At 37.0% G+C, this 20,725-nt stretch overlaps 1 protein-coding gene across 11 annotated transcripts in view; it reads right to left on the reverse strand.

The window, feature by feature from the left end:
• Positions 1–20,725, reverse strand: part of NPAS3 (neuronal PAS domain protein 3) — an 843,415-nt gene that overhangs the window by 709,107 nt on the left and 113,583 nt on the right. For 7 of the 11 annotated variants that reach the window (XM_036881322.2, XM_036881325.2, XM_036881324.2 and 4 more), the window contains exon 2: positions 20,163–20,252. The exons of the other annotated variants lie outside the window; for them this stretch is intronic. In XM_036881322.2, coding sequence (XP_036737217.2) covers positions 20,163–20,252 — 90 coding nt within the window. The remainder of the gene's footprint in view (positions 1–20,162; positions 20,253–20,725) is intronic. 11 annotated transcript variants of the gene reach the window in all.

Below are 20,725 nucleotides of genomic sequence, written 5' to 3' on the forward strand. Positions count from 1 at the left end.
AGCAAAACAGGCTGAACAAGGTTCAGCAAAAAGCCCCAAGTCAGAAAGTCAACAAGGGGCAGAGCTGAGACTTTAAACTTGGTTCAGCCCCAAAGCTGATGTGCTAGTGGCTGCTTTACATGCCTATCTTAAGAAGTCATTTCTTAAGCAACTGCTTTTTGAGGTCTAATTCTAAGTGCTGAAATTTTGATAAGTACAACTTATTTCAGTCTTTTCCATTGTAGAGCATAAAATTTACAACAGAGAAACATCAAATCAACAGAAGTAGAATACACTATCATGAAAAAAGAGTACAAAAAGAGTAAACTGGACAGGGTTGGAAAATTCCTTTAAATCAAATTTTTGAGCAACCTTTAGAAAACCTAGGTTTTAAAAAAATAAAGTCTGAACGGCCTTCCAAAGTTACATTAGCTCTTTTGTCTTCTTAAACCAACTCCAGCCTACACTCCTTCCCCCTTCTAGGTCTCCCCTTCTTAGATATAGGCTTCTGGGTCTCTATGGTATATGGATCAAGATTTTCTCATCAATACGACTATTTCAAGAAACACAATGAGATCCAAGCATTTTTAAATTTTCTATCAGACTTATGTCCCAATTCTCACTTGGCTCACCTCAATTCTCTTGAGCCACCCACACACCAGGCAACACAACTCACTGTATTGGAACAATTCTCCTTTTTCATGGATGCTTTAACAGTGCTTTTTTCTCACTGGCATGACCACTCACTGGGGACGACTGATCTTTTAATAATTTTTTAAAGAGAAATCACTGCAAATTCGGCCTTCTAGGCAAAAAAAAACTATAAATCAGCCTAAGGTAACAATGTAAGTTTGCCCTCCAGAGCATTCCATTTTGCTAGCACCAAAATAACCCAAAATACACAAGTGTACCCCAAGGAGTATCACACAAGTGGTTCGATACAAATTGATTCATTCCTGAGCTGCAAAGAGGTGGTTCCCCTTGGCTGTGAAACTAGGTAAGAGCTGTCCGGTTGTGGTGAATAAAGAGTGGAAGAGTGAGACAGGTCCCATCAGAAGTTCAATTAATTCTGGACAGCAGCAAGCTGCAATCCAGTTTAAACTACACATGAGAAAGGGTTAAACCAGGGGATTTGAAGGTTTGGGGAGATCATCTCTTGCTACAGAAGCTGTGCAAATGAGTTATATGGCTGGGGGAAAAAAAAAAACCCTAATGATGGTTCCTTCTCACTTGGTGAAGTAGGAAAATCTCTATTTACACAAAATAATCCCTGCAGTATGTGGGAAGCACACCTACAGCAACGCAAGGCGGCAAGTTAAAATTAGAGTTGGAACAGCTCCTCCTGTTTGGCAGCTGATCAGCTCATATCAAGTTAGTTCTTGAGAATAAACTGAAAAAAAGTTGGCCTCATTTCTTCTCTTTTAAACTGGTTAGATATTTTAATTCTGTAGGTCTATACTGAGTCTGGGTTTTTATTTTAAAAGTCCTAAAATGATAGCAGTGATTTCTCATCTACCACTTGACAAGTGTGTGTTTGAAGGAATGTAAGACCTGTTGATGGCAACACTTTAAGATAAAGGAGTTCAATCAAAAGATGCACAAACGCATTTGGGGAAATGGTACAGTTCCTCTCCAGTTATGTGACTATGTGCATCCGGTCATTAGTGATGTGCATTAATGGTAAACAATCCTCAGCATTGTTTAACCCAGTGTTTACCAAACCACCCCCCTTTTCCAAATAAAATCTATTAATAGCCTGTGAAAAAAGCACTTTGAGAAACAGTATTCAAAGCAAAAGCAGGTGAAAAAAAAGGATAGTATTGCCTTTGTTAAGCAGCTCTTAACAAAGAACCAGAGTAATTTGTAAACAGTGAAGCAGGCTTGCTAAGACTGAACAGCCTCCTATGGGCTCCCTACTTGCCATGTCTCCTCTCAGATCTACACGCTCTTCCTGGGATGCCACTCAGTTCTCATGGGACAACCTCCTGTGGTTTCTTCCTGTTCACTTAGACTATAACCAGGCTATGCCTAGTTTTGCCTCAAGTATTTGTTCACGAGGTTCTCTCATCAAAAATGTCTACCCCAACCCCCAAAGTCTCTGAGGTGAACTCAAGTCTTATTTTTTTCTACAGATACTTTCTCCAACTTTCACCAATTTCGCCCTTTTCTGAACTTCACTGCTCTGAGTGGTGAGAGGCTCACTGTAGCACTTAATTGCATTTCTGTTCCCCGATCTGCTACTACTTATTTCTTGACCATACAACTACTAATATATTGGGGTCCTTATTCATTAAAAAAAATCAGATAGAACTATGTGGCCAATTTAAACACCAACCCCAACCATATCTTGTTTCCCTAGCAAAATTATATATAACTTTCTGATGGGTGAGAGACATTTCTGAAATTTTATAAATCTTTATTACTTGACAATGCTCTGCACATAAGAAGAATTCAGTGCAAGAAAAGGCATGTTTCAAGGATTCAAAGTAGGGAACCTTGAAATATAAGTATACATGAGGTATATATGACAGCTCTACCTTGGAGGGAGAAAAACATGGTAATCAAAGGAAAGCATTTTCTGTATAAATAACTATTTATCTCTTCAGTAAAGAAGAGTGCTGCAAATCACCCAACAACAGGTACAGAAGATAAGACTCTAAACCATCTCCAAGAACTGTGTGTTTGCATGTGCATGCACAATTACTAGCACCAGCTAGGGTTTGAGAGTCACAGAGAAGGCAGTTACGCATTTAAATTTGGGAATGCAATTCCAGAGGTCTCATACAATTCATTAGAAATATTGGTTTAAGTAACTCACTGTTATTTTCTGATATTATGTCTAATTAACTGTAAGAGAAATTCTTATTCCAAAATAATTTAATTTATCCAAATTTTATTGAATTAAGAAACATAACAAATGCCACCCTGAACATTTGTGCCAATAAGAAATTCTTTCGATTTCTACATGACTTCTACCAGGAAAGAAATATGCTGGGAATAATAGATTGCTCTCCAAGAATTTATCCTTGCAAGTGAACTTAATGTTACATCAATCACATTATTTCATTCAAAGAGAAAAAGTCTAATAAAAAAAAAAACATTTTCTGCTATCTCTTAATCTACATGCACCTTCAATTGTTTTTGGAAATCTATGGTTCAGGTGGTTTCATTTTTTGGTAGGACACTAGCGTGCACTTTACCAAATTATTCTAAATTGATTGATTACTCTTAACAATTACCAGAGAGAATAATGCAGGCACCTCTCTAGAGGAGGAATCATCTCAATGTTTTGAGAGACAATTCAAATGCGTCTCCAAACTCAGTTGGTGCTTCTTTCATTTCCCTAAGCCCAGAGCCAAGTCAGATCTACCTGCATATTACTAAGGAGAAAGTGCTCAATTAACTCTATCCTTGGGATTGTGAAGCAAATGTACATCTAATATTTCTCTGATTAATCACAGTTCCATTATCCAAGGAAGAGACCTGTGTGTATTTTCAATGAGGATTCTGGCAGGGAAAATAAGTGATATATTTCATAAAAACAGATGCCAAAAGGGGCAGAAAACCTACTGCATTTACTACAGCGTTTTAAGAAAAGCAGCACTAACTCAGTTTAAAACACTGTTAAAGGCACTAGAACCTGTAATCAGATCAGGTCTTGAAAGTGCTAAGCAGAAGTGTTAGTAAATTAGTAAAGATAACCGTTTTTAGAGGGAAAGTCTCTCATTTGTAGTTTTAAGCAGTTACAGAAAACAATTTATTGATAAAGTGCAATTTGGAATATTTATGGAAGCTTGATTTATATAATTCCTTAAAAATAAATCACAGCAACTTTCATTCAAATACCTCAATGCTCTATAGAATACATACCCCCCCCCACCGAAAAAAAAAAAGCATCACCTTCTAGTAAGGCCTTCTCTGGCTATGCCATTTAAAACTGCAAACCCCAGCCCCATCTCTGGGACTCCTTAGCCCACTTTCTGTTTACTGTCATCTCCATAGCTCTTATCCCCTTCTTACATATTCTACACTTGGTCCATTTGCTTATTGTCTGCTGTCCACACACAAATATCACAACAGGGGCCCACAACTTTGCCTACCTTAGCCACTGTTGTATCTCCAGTGTCTGGCACCTAGGAAGTGCTCAATAATTCTTACATGAATAAATGGCATCAAGTCTCTTTATACCAACATCCAAAGTCTTAGACATCCTGTTTGTGCTTTGAAATGAATGTAGAAAAACTTTTGGTAGAATAAAAATATCACATACAAAAAATAGGGCTTGTAAAGTTAAAGACATTTAAAAAATAAATACATGTCATATATATTCAGTTGAAAATATTTTGTAAGTTAACATTGCTTTGGATTAATCAGATAAAGATGAAAGTCAAGAATTTTGCCAAGAGTGTTTCTTGCTAACATTACTCAGTTATGCCTTTCAGCTCCATATATTGCATATGAAGGATATCTTGTTAAAACAACTGAAGGCAAATCATGTCATATCAGCCACACTCCGTACCCTATGGGAACTCAAATGTTCCAAGTCTATGTTAATATAATCTTGCTGCTCTGTTGAGCTAAGGCAGAAATCAGTTTTTCAGGGCCATGTAAGCTTTATAAAAGTACCACATTATCTATATGTCTTCCAGAAATGAAGGAAAGCTGCAGTAAGGATTATGCTCAATCAATTTAGGAAGGTAAATACTGTTAACAAATACCATAAAACAGCCTAGTAAATGATTCCAATCTCCATTTATCAACTAACAAGAAGGCTATACTCTTTATGTAATTGGCAACATGGTATCTATGGAAGATGGGAAAACAAAATTCCCCAGCTCAAGGGCTCCAAGTAGTGTTTCAGGACCAGACTCTATTTTCTAACAGGATTTTCTGTGCAATATTCTACACAACTCGCAATTCTCTTGTATCTTTTTTCTAGGTGTTTGCAAGGCCCTATGTTTCCTTACCAGCCTTTCATTATAAACCATCCTATGACAGGAAACAAAGGCTCTCTGGTGTTTAGGCTTTGGAGGGTGATGGAGAAGTAGTAACAGAAAGACAAGATCAGGGTTCCCAGGGATATTTCAAGCCTAGTAGAAAACAATTACAGAAAATGTAAGAATGCATATTATTTACAAAAACTGTGTGCTTGTTTCATTGGCTGAGTATTTTAAAGACAGATTCTGATTTTTATAGAAACAGAGACACAGACTTGTACATGACTTAAAAACTGAGTCTAATTCTTAATATAACAATCTTTGATTCCAATAATTAACAAAACAAAATCTTAAAATATTGCAAATTAAACAAAATACACATTCTTACAGACTCTGAAAATATTTCATTAAAGATTTCTGAATTGTAAATCTGTTGACATTCACTTTATTATTGCCTTCCTAAATAAATACTTCAAAGCAGCTAAACTTAGGTTTGTCATTCTCCCCTTTCTGCCAGCTCAGTGGTCAATGTTTAACATAAAGGATTCAGTTTTCTACCTTTTTCTGTTGACTAATAGAGGCTGCTGTAAATGTGTTCAAGTACCCTGCAATGCTGGCAGGTGGACCTAAAAGACTGTGCCAAGTTCAACTGAGAGAACGAGCATTAGTCATACTATGATGGTATCAGCTTCATGAGTTCAGATTAGAAAAGAGAGAAGAAAAGAAGGTGTAGCACACACCTTAGCAATGAAGATCATGAAGAACTTTCATGACATAGTAATATCTGTGAAATTAAAAAGAAAATATAATTTCCAACAGAAGAATTAATATGTTCTAAAATGATGTGAGAGCTAAGCTGCTTAACATATTGCTAATAGAGTAAGTTTCCCTTTCAGGATACTCACGCTCAAGCTCTTTACAGCCACCTAACATGATGAAAATGTAGAAGGACTCTATGAAGATCCCAGTAGCCCAGACAGGTTTTAGAAATCAAACATCATTTGTAGCAGGAAGTACATAAAATCTTGAAATAGTTAACTCAGAATTCCTACAAAACCAATGTTAGCCCTGGGATTCTTATGTTCCAATAATTAATGTACATTCATGATGTAAAAAGTAAAAACCCTCATCTTGTACAATGAAATATCTCTCAAGAGGGGCTTATATATTGGGCAGAAAGTGAAATACAAAACTTCAATTACAAGTTCTTCAGGAAATTTTGATTAAAATGGGATCTTTTTTCTTCTTTACTGTTTATCTGGACAGAGGTAGAAAATGATTAAACTATGAATTTTGAAGTTCATAATCAACAGATCAGAAAAATGTTATGGCAAACTTCCTCTCAGTATGGTAGCTGTCAAAAAATAAATACTGATTACACAAGTTCATTCTGCCATTGGCAAACTCATCTATACAGCTGTTCTCCTGCAATGATCCACCTTTAAGAAATGATGTGTCATTCCTGAACTGTCACCTGCAACAATCATGTGTTATATTTGATTGGCACCTTGATGCACAGATAACATTCACTAATAAACAGAGCTGAAGGTCATTTGCTGGTTCCTAGTTTATATTATCCATCTCTATAATGTTACCATGGACTTATTTTTTATATAGTAAAATGGATTACATGATGGCCATTTCTTAGAATTAATCCATGCATGGAACCATTTTTGGCTATCTATTCATGCCCTAATATGTTTGCTCTTTGATGAGTTCTTGTTAGTCTATCAACATGTGACGTATTTACTGATTGAATCTTGTTAATGAATATGGGTAACCATGCAAACTGGACCTAAACCAGTGATTTTCAAACTTCCTGGTCTGTAAACCACTTTCGTGAATCAGGAGATCTCATGATTCCTCTGCCCAACCCCAAGTTCACATAATAGCCCTTAAATAAATCTTGAAGTAGTCAATGCCTGTGCAATAGAAAATTCATATAGTCTTCTCAGTTCTTTTAACAGCCTGTAAAATGGTCTCCATTTCTCATCCATTCTATGCAAACACAGAGACTTGAAAAATCCCACATACTCCACTATTTCTCAGCCCAAATCCTTTAAAATATCGAAACATAAAATGCCATATTCAAATGCTTCACTTCTCCAAGGTGTCATCAATCTTACTGCTTATTTCTAGTCAATCCTGAATAGAAACTCGTTTCCATCCTGTTTGCCCTGTAACACACCTTGTTTATTCCCATCCACAAATATCTAGCTTAAGTTCCACCTTCTCCAAAAAAGAGTTCAGTAATTCCCCATGGCCATAAATGATCATGTTCTTCTGGACTTGGCAGAGAACTGAAACTTACACCATTAGTAAGTATATACTAGTAAATATTCAGTAAATATTTATTGATTCAATAAGTTATTAGATATCTTAGTTCCTCTGCTGGCTTGAAAATTCCTTGAGATTGAATAATGTCTACAAGTTTCTCACACAAGGATGAGAAGAGAAATGAATATTTGTTCCTGAGTTTTCCTGAATATTCCTAAAATGGAATGTCAAAAGCCAGCAATAATGGCACATCATTTAAATAATCCTTGTCTAATGGACTCCATTGCCGGTTGGGTATAAACATAGCATAAAACTCTTTAAATTGTGGAAATTATTAGGAAATTTTAAAAATTAAATATATATATTTATATATTCTCAATTATAACTAAATCACCAATTATAATATGGGTCATAAAAAAATCAGCACAAAAGAATATAGTGTGCCAAGGTTCATGTTTTATGAAGAGAGAATCTAGATAATCAATTCACTACCTATAATTACAAGAAAACCAAGGCCCTAAGGTACCAGTTCTGCTAGATACCATGCTCTGTATGCAGGTTTCCACATGGCCCTGACCCACAGTATCCCCTGCTATTTCAGTTGTAAGCAAAGATTTACATCAAATTGTTTTAGTTTTGTGGTGTGGGTTAGGATGGGACCACCTACTGCATGTTCACTTGGAACCTAACCCAGATTCGATCCTGGGTCCCCCTGGGGAAAGACACAAGTATAGTGGCTCACACTAGTCTTGTAGTGGCATAAGCATTCAGTGCATTAGAAAGAAATTTTCACATTTGTTACATCAAAATTTCAATTTATTGTGTTTTTTGCACATATATCATAGGTTTATCTAAACTTCAAAATATAACACGGTGATTTCTAACACATTACTTTGTGAATAATACTTACCTGATTGAGATTATTTTCTAAATGAAATTTAAATATTTCCCTTTTACTGGGAAAGGGGTTTCCATCACCTGGTCCATAAAATTACAATTAAAGAAGAATATTAATATTTTCCCCATTTACTTAAAAGCAAAAGTAATGCATTTTTTAAAACAATGCCAACACAGAATATCTTCTTCAGCAATGTATGGAAACATGTAATTTGTAGTTCTAGTTAGCATGACCACTTTATATTATACTTGTCAAAATAATTTTCAGAATAAAATTATTCTGGGGTCTATCATTTCGACTAAGTTGTATAGGCTTAATACTTAGGCAATACATAAAGTTAGGTCTCCATCCAATATACCTTATATAGATTGTCAATTATGGTTCGTCAATGTTAAACAGCAAGTAAAAAGGGGATTAACCCATCTAACTAAGCAAATTTAAGATATTAAATTATATATTTAAAGTTTCATAAAATGCCTACCTTTTAATGATTTCTCTAGAATAAGGAAAGGTGATAGATTACATTTCTGTTATAAGGTGTTTTAAGAATCTTAATTATTACACTTAGTTTTCTAAATCAACTGAAGAGACAACTGAAAGATTTACTCTAAAATGTTAACCTAATGAAAACATTTTGGAATTGTCCATGTGACCACTGAATTGGGTCTTTCCTAAAGATGCATGAATAACCTTACCTATGGTTATATCTGTATATTTTAATTACCATGTAAATGTTGACCAAGAAATGCTTGACAGCATTAAGCTGTCCATTCTTATTCAATCCCAACTATGTCTTTTACCAAGTTCCATGCATATTCTTTGATGGAAACTCAAAAATACTAATAACAATGAAATGGTATTGTTCTGAATGATGATGAGCCATTAATTTACCATGAAGTTCAATGTCTGGGTCAGAATCACTTAATGAACAGCACATCAATTATAGAAACAACCTTCTGGGTAAATGTGTCACAGGGCGATTTGTGCCCATTAGGTGATTCAGACTAAATCTAGGAAGGTGGTGAAAAGAAGTGAAATTACTTCTTGTTGATACACACTAGTAAGATCACAAATTCACTTTCAGTCGGTCATAACTGTCTAAATTCCATATTAGAAAAAGATGTCTGAATCTGGATAAAAAGATCAGAGAACCCATATGTTATATACTTCAAAAGATATTATAAATATGGTTTAATATATTTATGTCTACATATCACAAAGTCCCTCTTGACCATTCTTTGTGCTTTATCACCTTGACTATTTTGCATTCCCATTGTGCTAACTAGTCATCATTTTGCTCATTGGATAGTTGCAACTAGTCTGGCACTGCTTGAATACAGGACCAGGCACAGGAAGAATGCAGCCTCAGCTTTCCACCAGGCAGCGCGATGCTCTGACCCCCATGCCATGTGCTACGATCATGAGTGATTGAGCTGCTCTGACTGCAAGCTACTTTCAAATAATGATCCACAAACGTTAATCAAAAGGGCTTCCCTGTTCAATATTTACCGGTTACTCATTGACAGCCACTGTCTGTGTTGCCATCTAGGATATATAGAATGGGATCAGGAATACTGAGCTCAAACAGAACCTGAGTGCCTCACTGAAGTACCAGGCACAGTGAAAGCAGAATGAAGCTGCTCTTCAAACCACCTCTGACACTAAAGATGTCTGCATGAGCTTCACAGCAGCAGTGCGCTGCTCCTTCCTGGATTTGGAGGCCAAATTAGTTGCTGATAATAAGAGGGATGAAAGGAAGAACAACCACATGAGGGAAAAAAATAAGAAAGAAAGGAGGGAGATACTAAGCATCAAAATATAAACATGGATGGAAAAATAGTAATTTCCTGTATTTGGGCAAAAAAATAATATTCCCTTCTTGATGTGATCTCCTTGCTTTTATGTACCAGGAGAGTCATATCTATCCTGAAAATTATTTTTCTCATTTTAATACACATTCAACATTTTAAGCTAAAAAATAATAAGAAAACATTGATCTTTTTATGTATTAGGTATTTAAATGATGTTTGCCGGTCTGTCAATCAAATGCATCCAGAGGGGATGCTGACCAGCCTCCATGTACACCTCTAAAGAAAGGAAGATATCAGACTAATCATAATACAATTCTCTTATGGCATTTTTACCATCAGCTAGAGACAAGGCTTACTATGAGACCTTACATTTCTTATCTATGCAGCTTGGCAGGTTTTGAACATGGCTATTTAAGACAGTATAGTCACTCCAAATGTTAATCCTATTTCAACTAATTTTTCCTAAACTCCTACTTTGAATTCTTACTGGTTCAAACAGGAATCTCTACTTTGAGCAAGTAGTATGTATCAGGCATTATTCTAAATACTTTATGCATATCCATTCACTTATTCCCATGGTAAATCCTATGACAGAGACTGTTACTATTATTTTGCAGTGGAGAAAAAATGGGCAGAGCTCATGGAACTTGTTCAAGGTCACCCAGCAAATCAATAATGGAACTAGGATTTGAGTACAATCAGTCTTCATTAGAGTTGTGCACTTAGCCACTGCACTGAAGTTGCCTCTAATTCCATCTAGCCCTGCTGAGGAGGTAACATAGTCACTGGCCTTTAAGAAGTACCTTAAAAAGATTTGTGGAGTGAATAAGTAAACAAATATCTTAAAGCAACTTACAATCTTAATGAGAATATTCATGCATGCACACATGCACACACACACACAAACACTGCGGTTTGCATTGCCTTTAACTTTTATAAGTTTACGCCACGCCTCTCAGTTTGTAAGTCCTTAAAGGGTATTTATTTGTACATAGAAAAGTCAGTGCCACCACAAATGTGCTACATAGCAAATGATACATTAGGATTTAATCTTGGATTCAACAGTTACTTTCTTCTCTCTCTCTTATATCCCCCCCTAATCCACCCCATGAGGAAATCCTGCTGGCATTTCCTTCAGAATATATCTGAATCCAAATTCTTCTTACCTCCTCCACTCTACACCCTTGGCATGAGCCACCGTGGCATGAGCCACGGGCTATGGTAATAGTGTCTGAGTGAGTCTCCCTGCCCCCACCCTTGTCCCCTGCAAGCATATACTTAGCTAGAAGCTAGACTGTAAATGAGAGTTAGATCTCAATTCTCAAGTCAAAATCCTACCAAGGCCCCATTTCACCTTACCTGGCCTGCCAAGGGCCTGTGTACTGGCTCCCTCTGACCTCTCTGATCTGTCTCCTGCCCCCATTTGCTCATTCAGACCTCACCACACTGGACTCCCTTGTGTTCCTTGAACAGGTCAAGAGCTCTTCAGCTTCAGAGCTTCTGCGCCAGTTATTCACTCCACCTGGAATATCTGGGTGTCTATCTTGCTTTCCTAGAGGCTTTACTCAAGTGTCATCTTTTTAATGCAGCCTCACCTACTTAAAATCATAACCAACCCATCCTCACCTCAGCAATCCTTATTTCTTCTTAATCTTCTATATTTTTGCTTCTTTGCCCTGACCATGACCTAAAAGACGATGTGATTTAGTTTTTTATGTTTGTTGTTAACTGCCAGGCCTTAATTCCTTCTGTTTGAAGTCAGAGATTTTGGACTTTACTCCCTGATCTATCCCAAACAGTAGTTCCTCATTTTAGAAGGTGTCCAATTAACATGTTGAATTAAATTAAGATAAGAGAGAAACCACTGTTGATAAAGCAAAGGCACAGAGTCAGTGCACACATTGCCTAGGAGCAGGGAGCTAGCTTGTGCTGAGAACTATCTTGGGTGGGCTGGGGGGAGGCTGGAGGGCAGACTAGAGCAAGACTGGTGGGTTTTAAACACTAAGCTAAGATTATAGACTCCATGCAGTGAGAATGAACAGTCAATGATTTTGAGCAAAGAAATAGGTTAGAAACAGTATTTTAATCTGGTAATTATAAGGCAATACAAAAAGGAAAATTTTTGCATCCCCTTACATGGTATTTTGTATACAATAGGACTCGAGTATTCATTTAACAAACTGAATGAACTAGGAAATAAGAAGACTAAGTAGGAGATGGTAACAATCTAGGAAGGAAATAATAGCTTAGGTTAGAAAGATGGGAACATGGAAATATTTTCAAAAGAAATCATGCTACAAAAATATTTGAAATGAGAGAGGCAGAATGGAAGATGATTCCAAGAGCGAGCCATCTTTTCTTTATGGTTGTCTGGATTTTCTAGATATTCCACAATGAAAGTAATTGCATATTTAAAAAGAACTATTCTGAGACAAAACAATGCAACTTAACCAGGAACTCTGCAGCCCCAGCCCAGAGCCATGGCATTGGGCCTAGTGAAAGCAAATTCCAACAATATCCCCTCAACACAGGCTGATGGCCCACCACAGTGTGCTCTGTAAATTCTAAACAAGCAATAAATCCAAGGCCATTTACTACTCAGAAGACAGGGAATTCCTTGAATCAGTAATATATACACCTATGGAAATAGAAGTTCTGGGTAGGTAAAATTGAAACCATCATCTCATCCTTTTGTTGGAAAAACTAGTAGGGAGATATGTTCATTTCCTATCTTCTCATTAAAAGGGATCAGTCGTGTCACATTTTTCTTCTACTGTAAGCACACTGCTTATACATAATTTTTAACAACACAGATCACAATGATTAATAAGTGGGCAACTGCACAATATTTTTATGTATTTTTCATAAGGAAGATTTTAAATTTCCAAAGAACATTAAATTTTCTGCTGTATGAAATTAACTGAGATTCTGAATATTCACTAAAGTTCACAATTATTCCCTTTAATAGAGTTCTGTACTTTGAATGAGAATGGAAATTCTTGCATGTGTATCAAATAAAACATGATTAAATGGCAAATATGATACACAATCCAGGATGCGTTCCTTTAGGAACTTATTCAACATTTCCACAGTCATAACAGCTTATCTTGCTGGAGGCGGACTGCTAATTTCCATATTGCAGACTACAGCTCTTTGGGGTGAACAGTTATATCCTGTTAGATAAGAAACGAAGAAGTACTCATTTAGTGAGTACTTACTATATGCTAGACACCATAATAAGTGTTTCTGTGGTTTGGACTTCAGGCTCTGAAATCAGACAGATCTAATGCTGGGATCAGCACATTTTTTTCTGTAAAAGCCAGATAATAAACATTTGAGGCTTTGGGGGACATATGGTCTCCATCACTACTACTAAACTCTGCCATTATAGCAGACGTCTATAGTCATAGACAATGTGTAAATGGACCAGTATGGTTATGTTCTAATAAACCTTTATTTATAAAAACTGGCATGAGGATGGGGTAGCATCTGTGGCCAATGAGCCACAGTTTGGTAATGCTAATCCACATACCACCATACTTCAGCTCAGGAAGTCTATCTTGTCTGTAAAATGATGATAATAGGCATACCTAGCATCAAAGTTTATTGTAAAGATTTTATTTTATTGTGTGTTAAGCTATTAGCCCATTACCTGACATTAGTAGCTGGTAAAAGATTAATGTTAGTCTACAATCATCTTCATCATCACACTGATCCTTCAAACAACTATGAGATAGTTATCATCGTAACGCCCATTTTAGAAGAAGAAAACAGAAGCTTAAAGAGTTAATTAACTCAGCCACTGCCCCACATCTAACAGATTATTGTGGGGCTAGGTTCAAACTCAGATCCATTTTCAGGTATAACCAGCTCTAGCAATGATTAAATGCTGTTGCATGGATTTGTGGATCTTTTAAAATAGGTTGTTCAAAGTCAAAGACTAAAGTATAATTCTTCCACTTTAATGCATAACTAAATCCAAAAAATTCACTTATGACATTCACATAACACACATCAACACACAGAACAAGCTCTTCTTAAGGTGAGGAGAATCCATGACAATCGTAGTTTATGTATAAATTTGCTGTATCAGTTTTAAAACCTGGTCACAGGCACGCTAATCTCACTGCCTCTTTCTGACAATACCCACTAGCGATTTTGAACACTGTAGTTCAACAGCATGCCTACAAAAGGCTCATTGTAGTTCTTTTCCTCTCACCTTGACCTTTGCTTTCTGTTCTCAAGTTTCTAGAGTTCTCATACATACTGCAGGTGTGTCACTAGCCAATTATTTTTTTAAATCGAGGCAGTCACTTTTCTCATAATGAAAATATACATGCTGGTGAAGCCAATTAATATTCTTTCATTTTAAATCATGCCTTGTGTGCCTGTCTGTTTTTACTCTCTGGCATTCCTTTATCTTGAATTATAAGTAGACTGTGAGGAGAAAGGAAAACATGAGCACCTCAAGCCAGGAAAAGCAATGAATTTGTAGACAGGTCCTGAACTGGATTTCATACTGGGAGAATCCTCCCAGATGTTTACAAATAGAAAATAACTTGAAACTCACAAACACAGCATGACTGCACATTATTTCACACAAAGCACACTACATGAGTTTCTAAACACAGAGAGACTCTGGGGCCAGAGGCCACTCCCACAGCAGGTCTAGCCTCAGGTCCTACCCACAGTCCTGAACTCTCTCCCTCTCCTTAAACTGCTCCAGGATTCTCACAGGAGACCGTCCACCCCATGCCTTTGCTTCCCCTTCCTCTCCAAGCTCCACTCCAGTCACCCTTCCCCAGCCCTCCACTCCTGACATGTGCCATATGTGATTCACTAACCAGAAATACCTGTCTTGTAGCCCAAATCAAGTACCTCCTCCACCATGAAGACCCCCCAGGCCACCACGGATATTAAAAAATAACCCTTTCATGGTACCACTTCCACAGGTGCCTCTCATCTCACTCGACACCCTCACACAGAATCCCAATTATTTGTTTCCATCTCAGTCTTCTAGCCTTCTGGAGGCAGAAGTTTTCTTGGTCACCTGACAAGTCAGTTTGTATAGAAAGGCATGTGACCCACAGATGATCAAAATATATTTCTTAGATGAATTAGTTCCTTTTTAAGCTAGTCTGATATTAGCCCTAAATAACACACCATCTTCATTACCAAGACACACCACTTCAAATGCCATTCACAAAGTCATTGGTATAATGCTAAAATTAACTGGGAGAAACCACCAGAAACCATGCTGAGGTCTGAAAGCCATGGTGTGGAAATGAGAATTCATTTGGATGTTGAAAGGCTTAACGCAGTTCTTGCTACAAAGTTCAATGTCTCTTTAACATGCAGATTCTATTAGAGTTTTTTTATGAAGTTCATTGTATATTTCTCTTTTCTCAATTCTTTGTTATTTACTGATCCCAGCACAACTGGCATAAATTATTCCAATATGGGGGGAAGACTGTGTAATAGCAATCAGTCAATCAGGTTAAAGAACCAGCACAAGAATTCATTGCTGTTGCTGGAGCCTCCTTGACCTTTCCCTCCCCTTCAGCACAGGTGAGCATCACCCCCCAGCAGCCTGCCTCACAAGGCACCTGTCTTGTTCTCCTTAATTGGGATAACATGTGCAAGTGGTTAGCACTCTGTCTGGCACGACACAGCTGATAAAGACTGGTGTGCGCCTGCCTTCACTTTTTCTTCTCCTCAATCCCTGGACCTTGTTAATTCCCTCACTCTCAAGTCTAAATTTTCCCATTTCCAAACCCATGCTTCTTAGCCAAGGGCAGCCTTAACACTGCAGTGAATAGGAGAACATCCACATTTGGGATTTGTTCTTTTAGGAAAAGGGAGAAAATGAAAACGTTCCCTCTCCAGTCCCAAATTAATTTCTTCAAGCCCTCTCATGGTACCTGAAGTTATTCCATTGGAGAAGACTCCCTTTTTTGCTTGAATTCTTTCGCTTGGAGTTGCTTATTAAAATGCAAATGACCCTGAGAAGAGTGGTATTATCAGTTACCACCACCTGACCTGCAATGAGGGATACAGCAGGACTGCCCTGTGGGGAGAGGCCCACAGGAAACACAAACCAGGTGGAGTGATTTCACAGGGGAGGGAATGGGACTTAGGACAGAGAAGACACGTTAACAAAGATAATCCTCACAATTTTGTCAATTGCCCCGTATCTTTAGATGACAGTGCTTTAGCCAACTGCAAACACCTTTTCAATCTTAGCTGCACTTTGAGACTGGGGGCCCTGGGTTACATCGCTTTGTGGAAGACAGACACGGCGCTGACTCTGGCAAGAGCACAGCATATGCTCAGTGAATGCAGGCATTTCAGTCCCAGTCTCCCCAGGCTGTCTTTTCTAAACGTTGGTGGACTGTTCTTGAACATATGTTTAAGGATGCCCACTCTTCCAACCAGAGGGTGGAATTGTGACCAACTCTGAGGCTAGAAAGGCCTTTCTCGGTTGACTCTCATCTTTCCTATCTCATATTTTTAACAGGTAATTTGTGATAGATTTATTGCTCCAATTCCATCTCATGTCCATGAAAGTTTCCTTTCCTGTGACTCAAATATTTTCTTGCCTTTCTTTCAAGTTTAAAGTATCATAGTTATTATGGAGAGGAGTATCTTCTCTTTTTTCAGACCCTCCATACTGCTTTTATGTTTATGTATGAAAATAAAAAATAGTAACTAAGACTGACAATTTATTGGAAAGAACTTTGGTATCTCCCAATCAAATCCACTACTTTATAGATGAGTTCGCTAAAATCCAGAGATATGACTACAAACTATGAAGACAACTGATAATAAGCTGAGGGGCCTAGGACCTAAGTTTCAATACTTAACAAAATGACTACTTAACACAATAAAACAATGAAATTTGTAAAATATTTCCAAAAAACACTGCATTCCTGCCCTTTGCCAGAAGACTTAACATCACCAGTTACAATATGAAGTTTTAAACTGGCAGTGTCATAAGCATTTAGTCTAAGAAGTTAGGGTAAATACCATTATTTTAAAAAGAAATTATGGACATTTTGAAATAATTAATCATAGGTTTTATATTCCTGCATACTTTAAATTTTCTAGTTTACTTTAATAATTCTCTGACATCTAAGTACAGCATAAAATGTTTTAAAATATAATTCACAATTATAAAACCACAGAATTACAGCTGGAAGAAATAAGAACAGTGATATATTGGTAAATAACAACTTACAGGAGATAGCACACCTGATTTGCAGCGTTTTCCTGTTTCTATAGTGCAAATACTTTCCCCAACTTCAAGTTACTAACATGAAGTCAGAGATCACAGAATGGGAAAGATGAGCATATGACTGGTTCTCATGAGCTCACCCAAGTTGGTTCCAGCACATGCTGGATAGAAGAGACCAGATAGTGAAGCGTCTTTATTCCTGAACCCTTTCCAGAGAACTAGCCATTTCTTTCTTTATAACCCACTCTACCCCAAACACATGACATAACACCTATACATTATTATGTTTCTATGCTTACCTACCAACTCTATTACAGTGGCTTTTGATCTTTTATGGATATAAAACATTTTGCCTCATGACCCACCCACCCAGTGTGCACATTCAGACACATAAAAACAAAAGTCTCACAAGAAAAACACACTCTATTAAGAGCAATACACTAAACATTTCTATTCTCTTCCATTTCATTTTTGAAAATTCTGATCTTGATCCCCTAAATTGGATTCATATCCCACTATTTGGTTAGGGCCCTCAAAATTGGGAATCAGTGCCAAATAGCCTCTAAACTTACTGATGATAGGATTATACAAAATTTGTCTGTATCTGTCCCTATGTCTGGTAGTTATTATTGAGGCCCAAAAAGGTAACTGCCCAAAGACGCACCTGCCACCACTGATAAAAGATCCCTCAAGGCAAGAGGTAATTCATTACACAGAATTGGGATATTCATGGCTCAACACTGAAAGTGGAAGAATCTTCCAAGGGAGCCACCCCTTCACCAGAAATTGATAGAAAACTTTTGTTAAAATTTGTTCTGACTCCATCAGTGATAAAGGTTTGTTCCTTTGCCCACTGTAGCCCTCTGGCCAACCCTGCCTGTTCAGCTAGTATGAGAAGGCAAATCTGAGGGATCACCATTTCCCTATTGAAAAGGGAATTCCCTTTTGATTCCCTGTTGAAAAGATATGCATCTTTTTCACAAAACATTTTCAATTCTCTAAAGAAGGGAACTATATAAATGAATATTAAACATATAGAATACCAGCTTTCTAATAAACAGAAGCCAAAGACTTAGTTGCAGAAAATACTCAGGAAAATAAACTGAATCCACGGCCTTTTCTCATCAGTGTGCTCACGTACCACATGCTTTATTATAGGCGCTATTAAATGTACACTATAGTTTCAAGACAATCCAGATAAGCATCTTCACTAAAATACACAACACCATTAATCATCTCCATGACAGTGCTCCAATTTAACATCTTGGGGATTTCCTCCCCTTCTTCATCATTTATTTGCCAATACTTCCTTGTTATGAATATCCCCCCAGTGACTTTCCCTAGCAGTCACAGCTGTGCTGCCTACTCTGTCTACCTTGACTACAAATAACACCAATTTTTTAAAAAAAACAATGCAAGCCCTGAAGATGTTACCTCCAGTTAGAAGGGAAGGCTTGCTGCGGGCTGAAATCCAAGTGACCTCATCCACGCTCCCAACTTCCAACCCTCTGCCTCTAAACTTTGGGTACTTTCAGACACGTGACATTGGCTTAATCACAAATTAACAACAGTTGGCTGTTGATCTCCAGTTACTTGAGTGTCTGATCAAGAACTGCTACTTTAATATGGTCCTTAAAGGGCTCCCTTCTTTTACAGCAAAAGGCTCCTTCAAAGTATCCAGACATCACAACAAAGCCGCAAAATCACTACCGCATGACAGAAACCTGCCCACCCAGAGCCACAGTAAGTGTGCCACACAGGTAGCAAGAATTAAAATAATCGGAAACATTTTGCATTATAATTACACCAATCATGATGAAGAGAGTAACACTAGGCAACAGAATATCAAGAAATAAAGCCAGAGATAAATAAGCAACAAAGATACAGGGACAAGTCCTAGCTCCATCCAGTATCCATCTGTGTCCATTTCAGAGGGCAGCTTTACCAGCTCCAGGATTTCCTGATTGTTTACAGAATGGAAACCATGAAAGAAGATGCCCTACAACCAACTGGAGGAGTCAATGAAAGTAGAACTCACGGGCTTGTCTTAGGAAAAAGGATAATATTTTCAGTAATGAAACTCTGATACAAAAGAAGAGTTTGAAGACAAAAACAACACACCAAAGTATATTTGCAAAGTATATTCAGACAGACTAATGCCTTCAGGAGAATCATATCTACCTTACATTTTCCATAGAGGAATTTAATTAATTGAATGTTAATGCTATTTATCTATATTCCATCATTTTTCTGGACAGCATCAATTTTTATCCTTTTAGAGAAGACTCCAATTTAAACTATTGTTTAAAAAAAAAGAAACCAGAAAACAAAAACTTTCTTCTTAGCAAAAGCAATACAAGTTAAGCTATGATATAATACGCCTTTCCTCCACAGAGCCGAGTGTTTACTTCAGTGATAGTAACAACACCTCGTTCCCGACAGGGCAGGTTCTGGTAAGTAATGGACAAAGCAAACAGCAGCAAAGGCAGAGGACTCAACTTCAATTTAACTGTCCTGTAAGGTACATAGTAATTAGCTGCAAAGCTCTGAAATCTTAGCTAGCATGTTAAGTCTGCTACATGACAGTATAATTTGACTTCTTAAAGGATTATGCAAATTACAACTCATCATTCCATTACAGGATTGAAAAAAAGTGACAGCTAATTTATACATAACACACCTTTCAAATCCCTAAGATGCATAGCACCTGTGCAATGTATTTTGCCGAGATTTTCTTGCATATAAGTACTTGTTTATTGCAATATAAAGAAGCTTACCTAAAAGCGTTAGTATAGTAATTTTTAAAAAACTTTTAGACCACAATTTCAAAAGAATAAACATTTTTTTTTCTGTCTTGATTTCAAAGGCAAATTTTTTGGTTGTTCCGGTTTTGTTTGGTTTAGTTTTTTTTTCCCCACTAAATTAGAGAAATATAAGGTTTCAAGACAAGGATATTTTTGAATTGCCGGCAACCACAAGCACTGATGCACGAGCCAGAAGGAAGACTCACAAAGATTTCAACATACTTCTGGTAGGTAGATTCACAGTAGATTCCGTCATATCTGTAGATTTTCCTACATTCTGATTGGTTGGGCAGAGGATGCTGGGCAGTTATTCTGTAGAGGCATCAAAAACAGATAGACATGACTAGAGGTTCTCTACAGTCCACTGGAATGCAGGATAACAAGTATGTTGAAGTTTAATATATTGCTCATTTATGCTTTTGAGCTATATACATAATTGCAATGTGTACACATTTTAGAACATTAACTTCCACTTTTAGAAACCTGCAGCAGAGAAAACAAAACTTTTCAGTTCTTCATTAGAAGAAAAAAATTTTTTTCATCTCAGAGTTGTAAAAGTGGAAGAAAAGAAAGACATAAGGTCTAAAGCTTAACTCACTCTACAATCCCCATGATTATATTCTAAAGGAAATGTTAAAAACAAATGTCATTACTGTTTTGTTACAGGATTGTCATTAATTCAGTCATGCATTACAAATGTAGGCAACTGTAAATTAGCTATAATATCTTTGTAAAGTTAATGTATTTTTCAACTTTAGTCAATTCATATAGAGTTTGTATGCTAC

The sequence above is a fragment of the Manis pentadactyla genome, chromosome 11 (genome assembly GCF_030020395.1).
Source record: "Manis pentadactyla isolate mManPen7 chromosome 11, mManPen7.hap1, whole genome shotgun sequence".
Lineage (NCBI taxonomy): Eukaryota > Metazoa > Chordata > Mammalia > Pholidota > Manidae > Manis > Manis pentadactyla.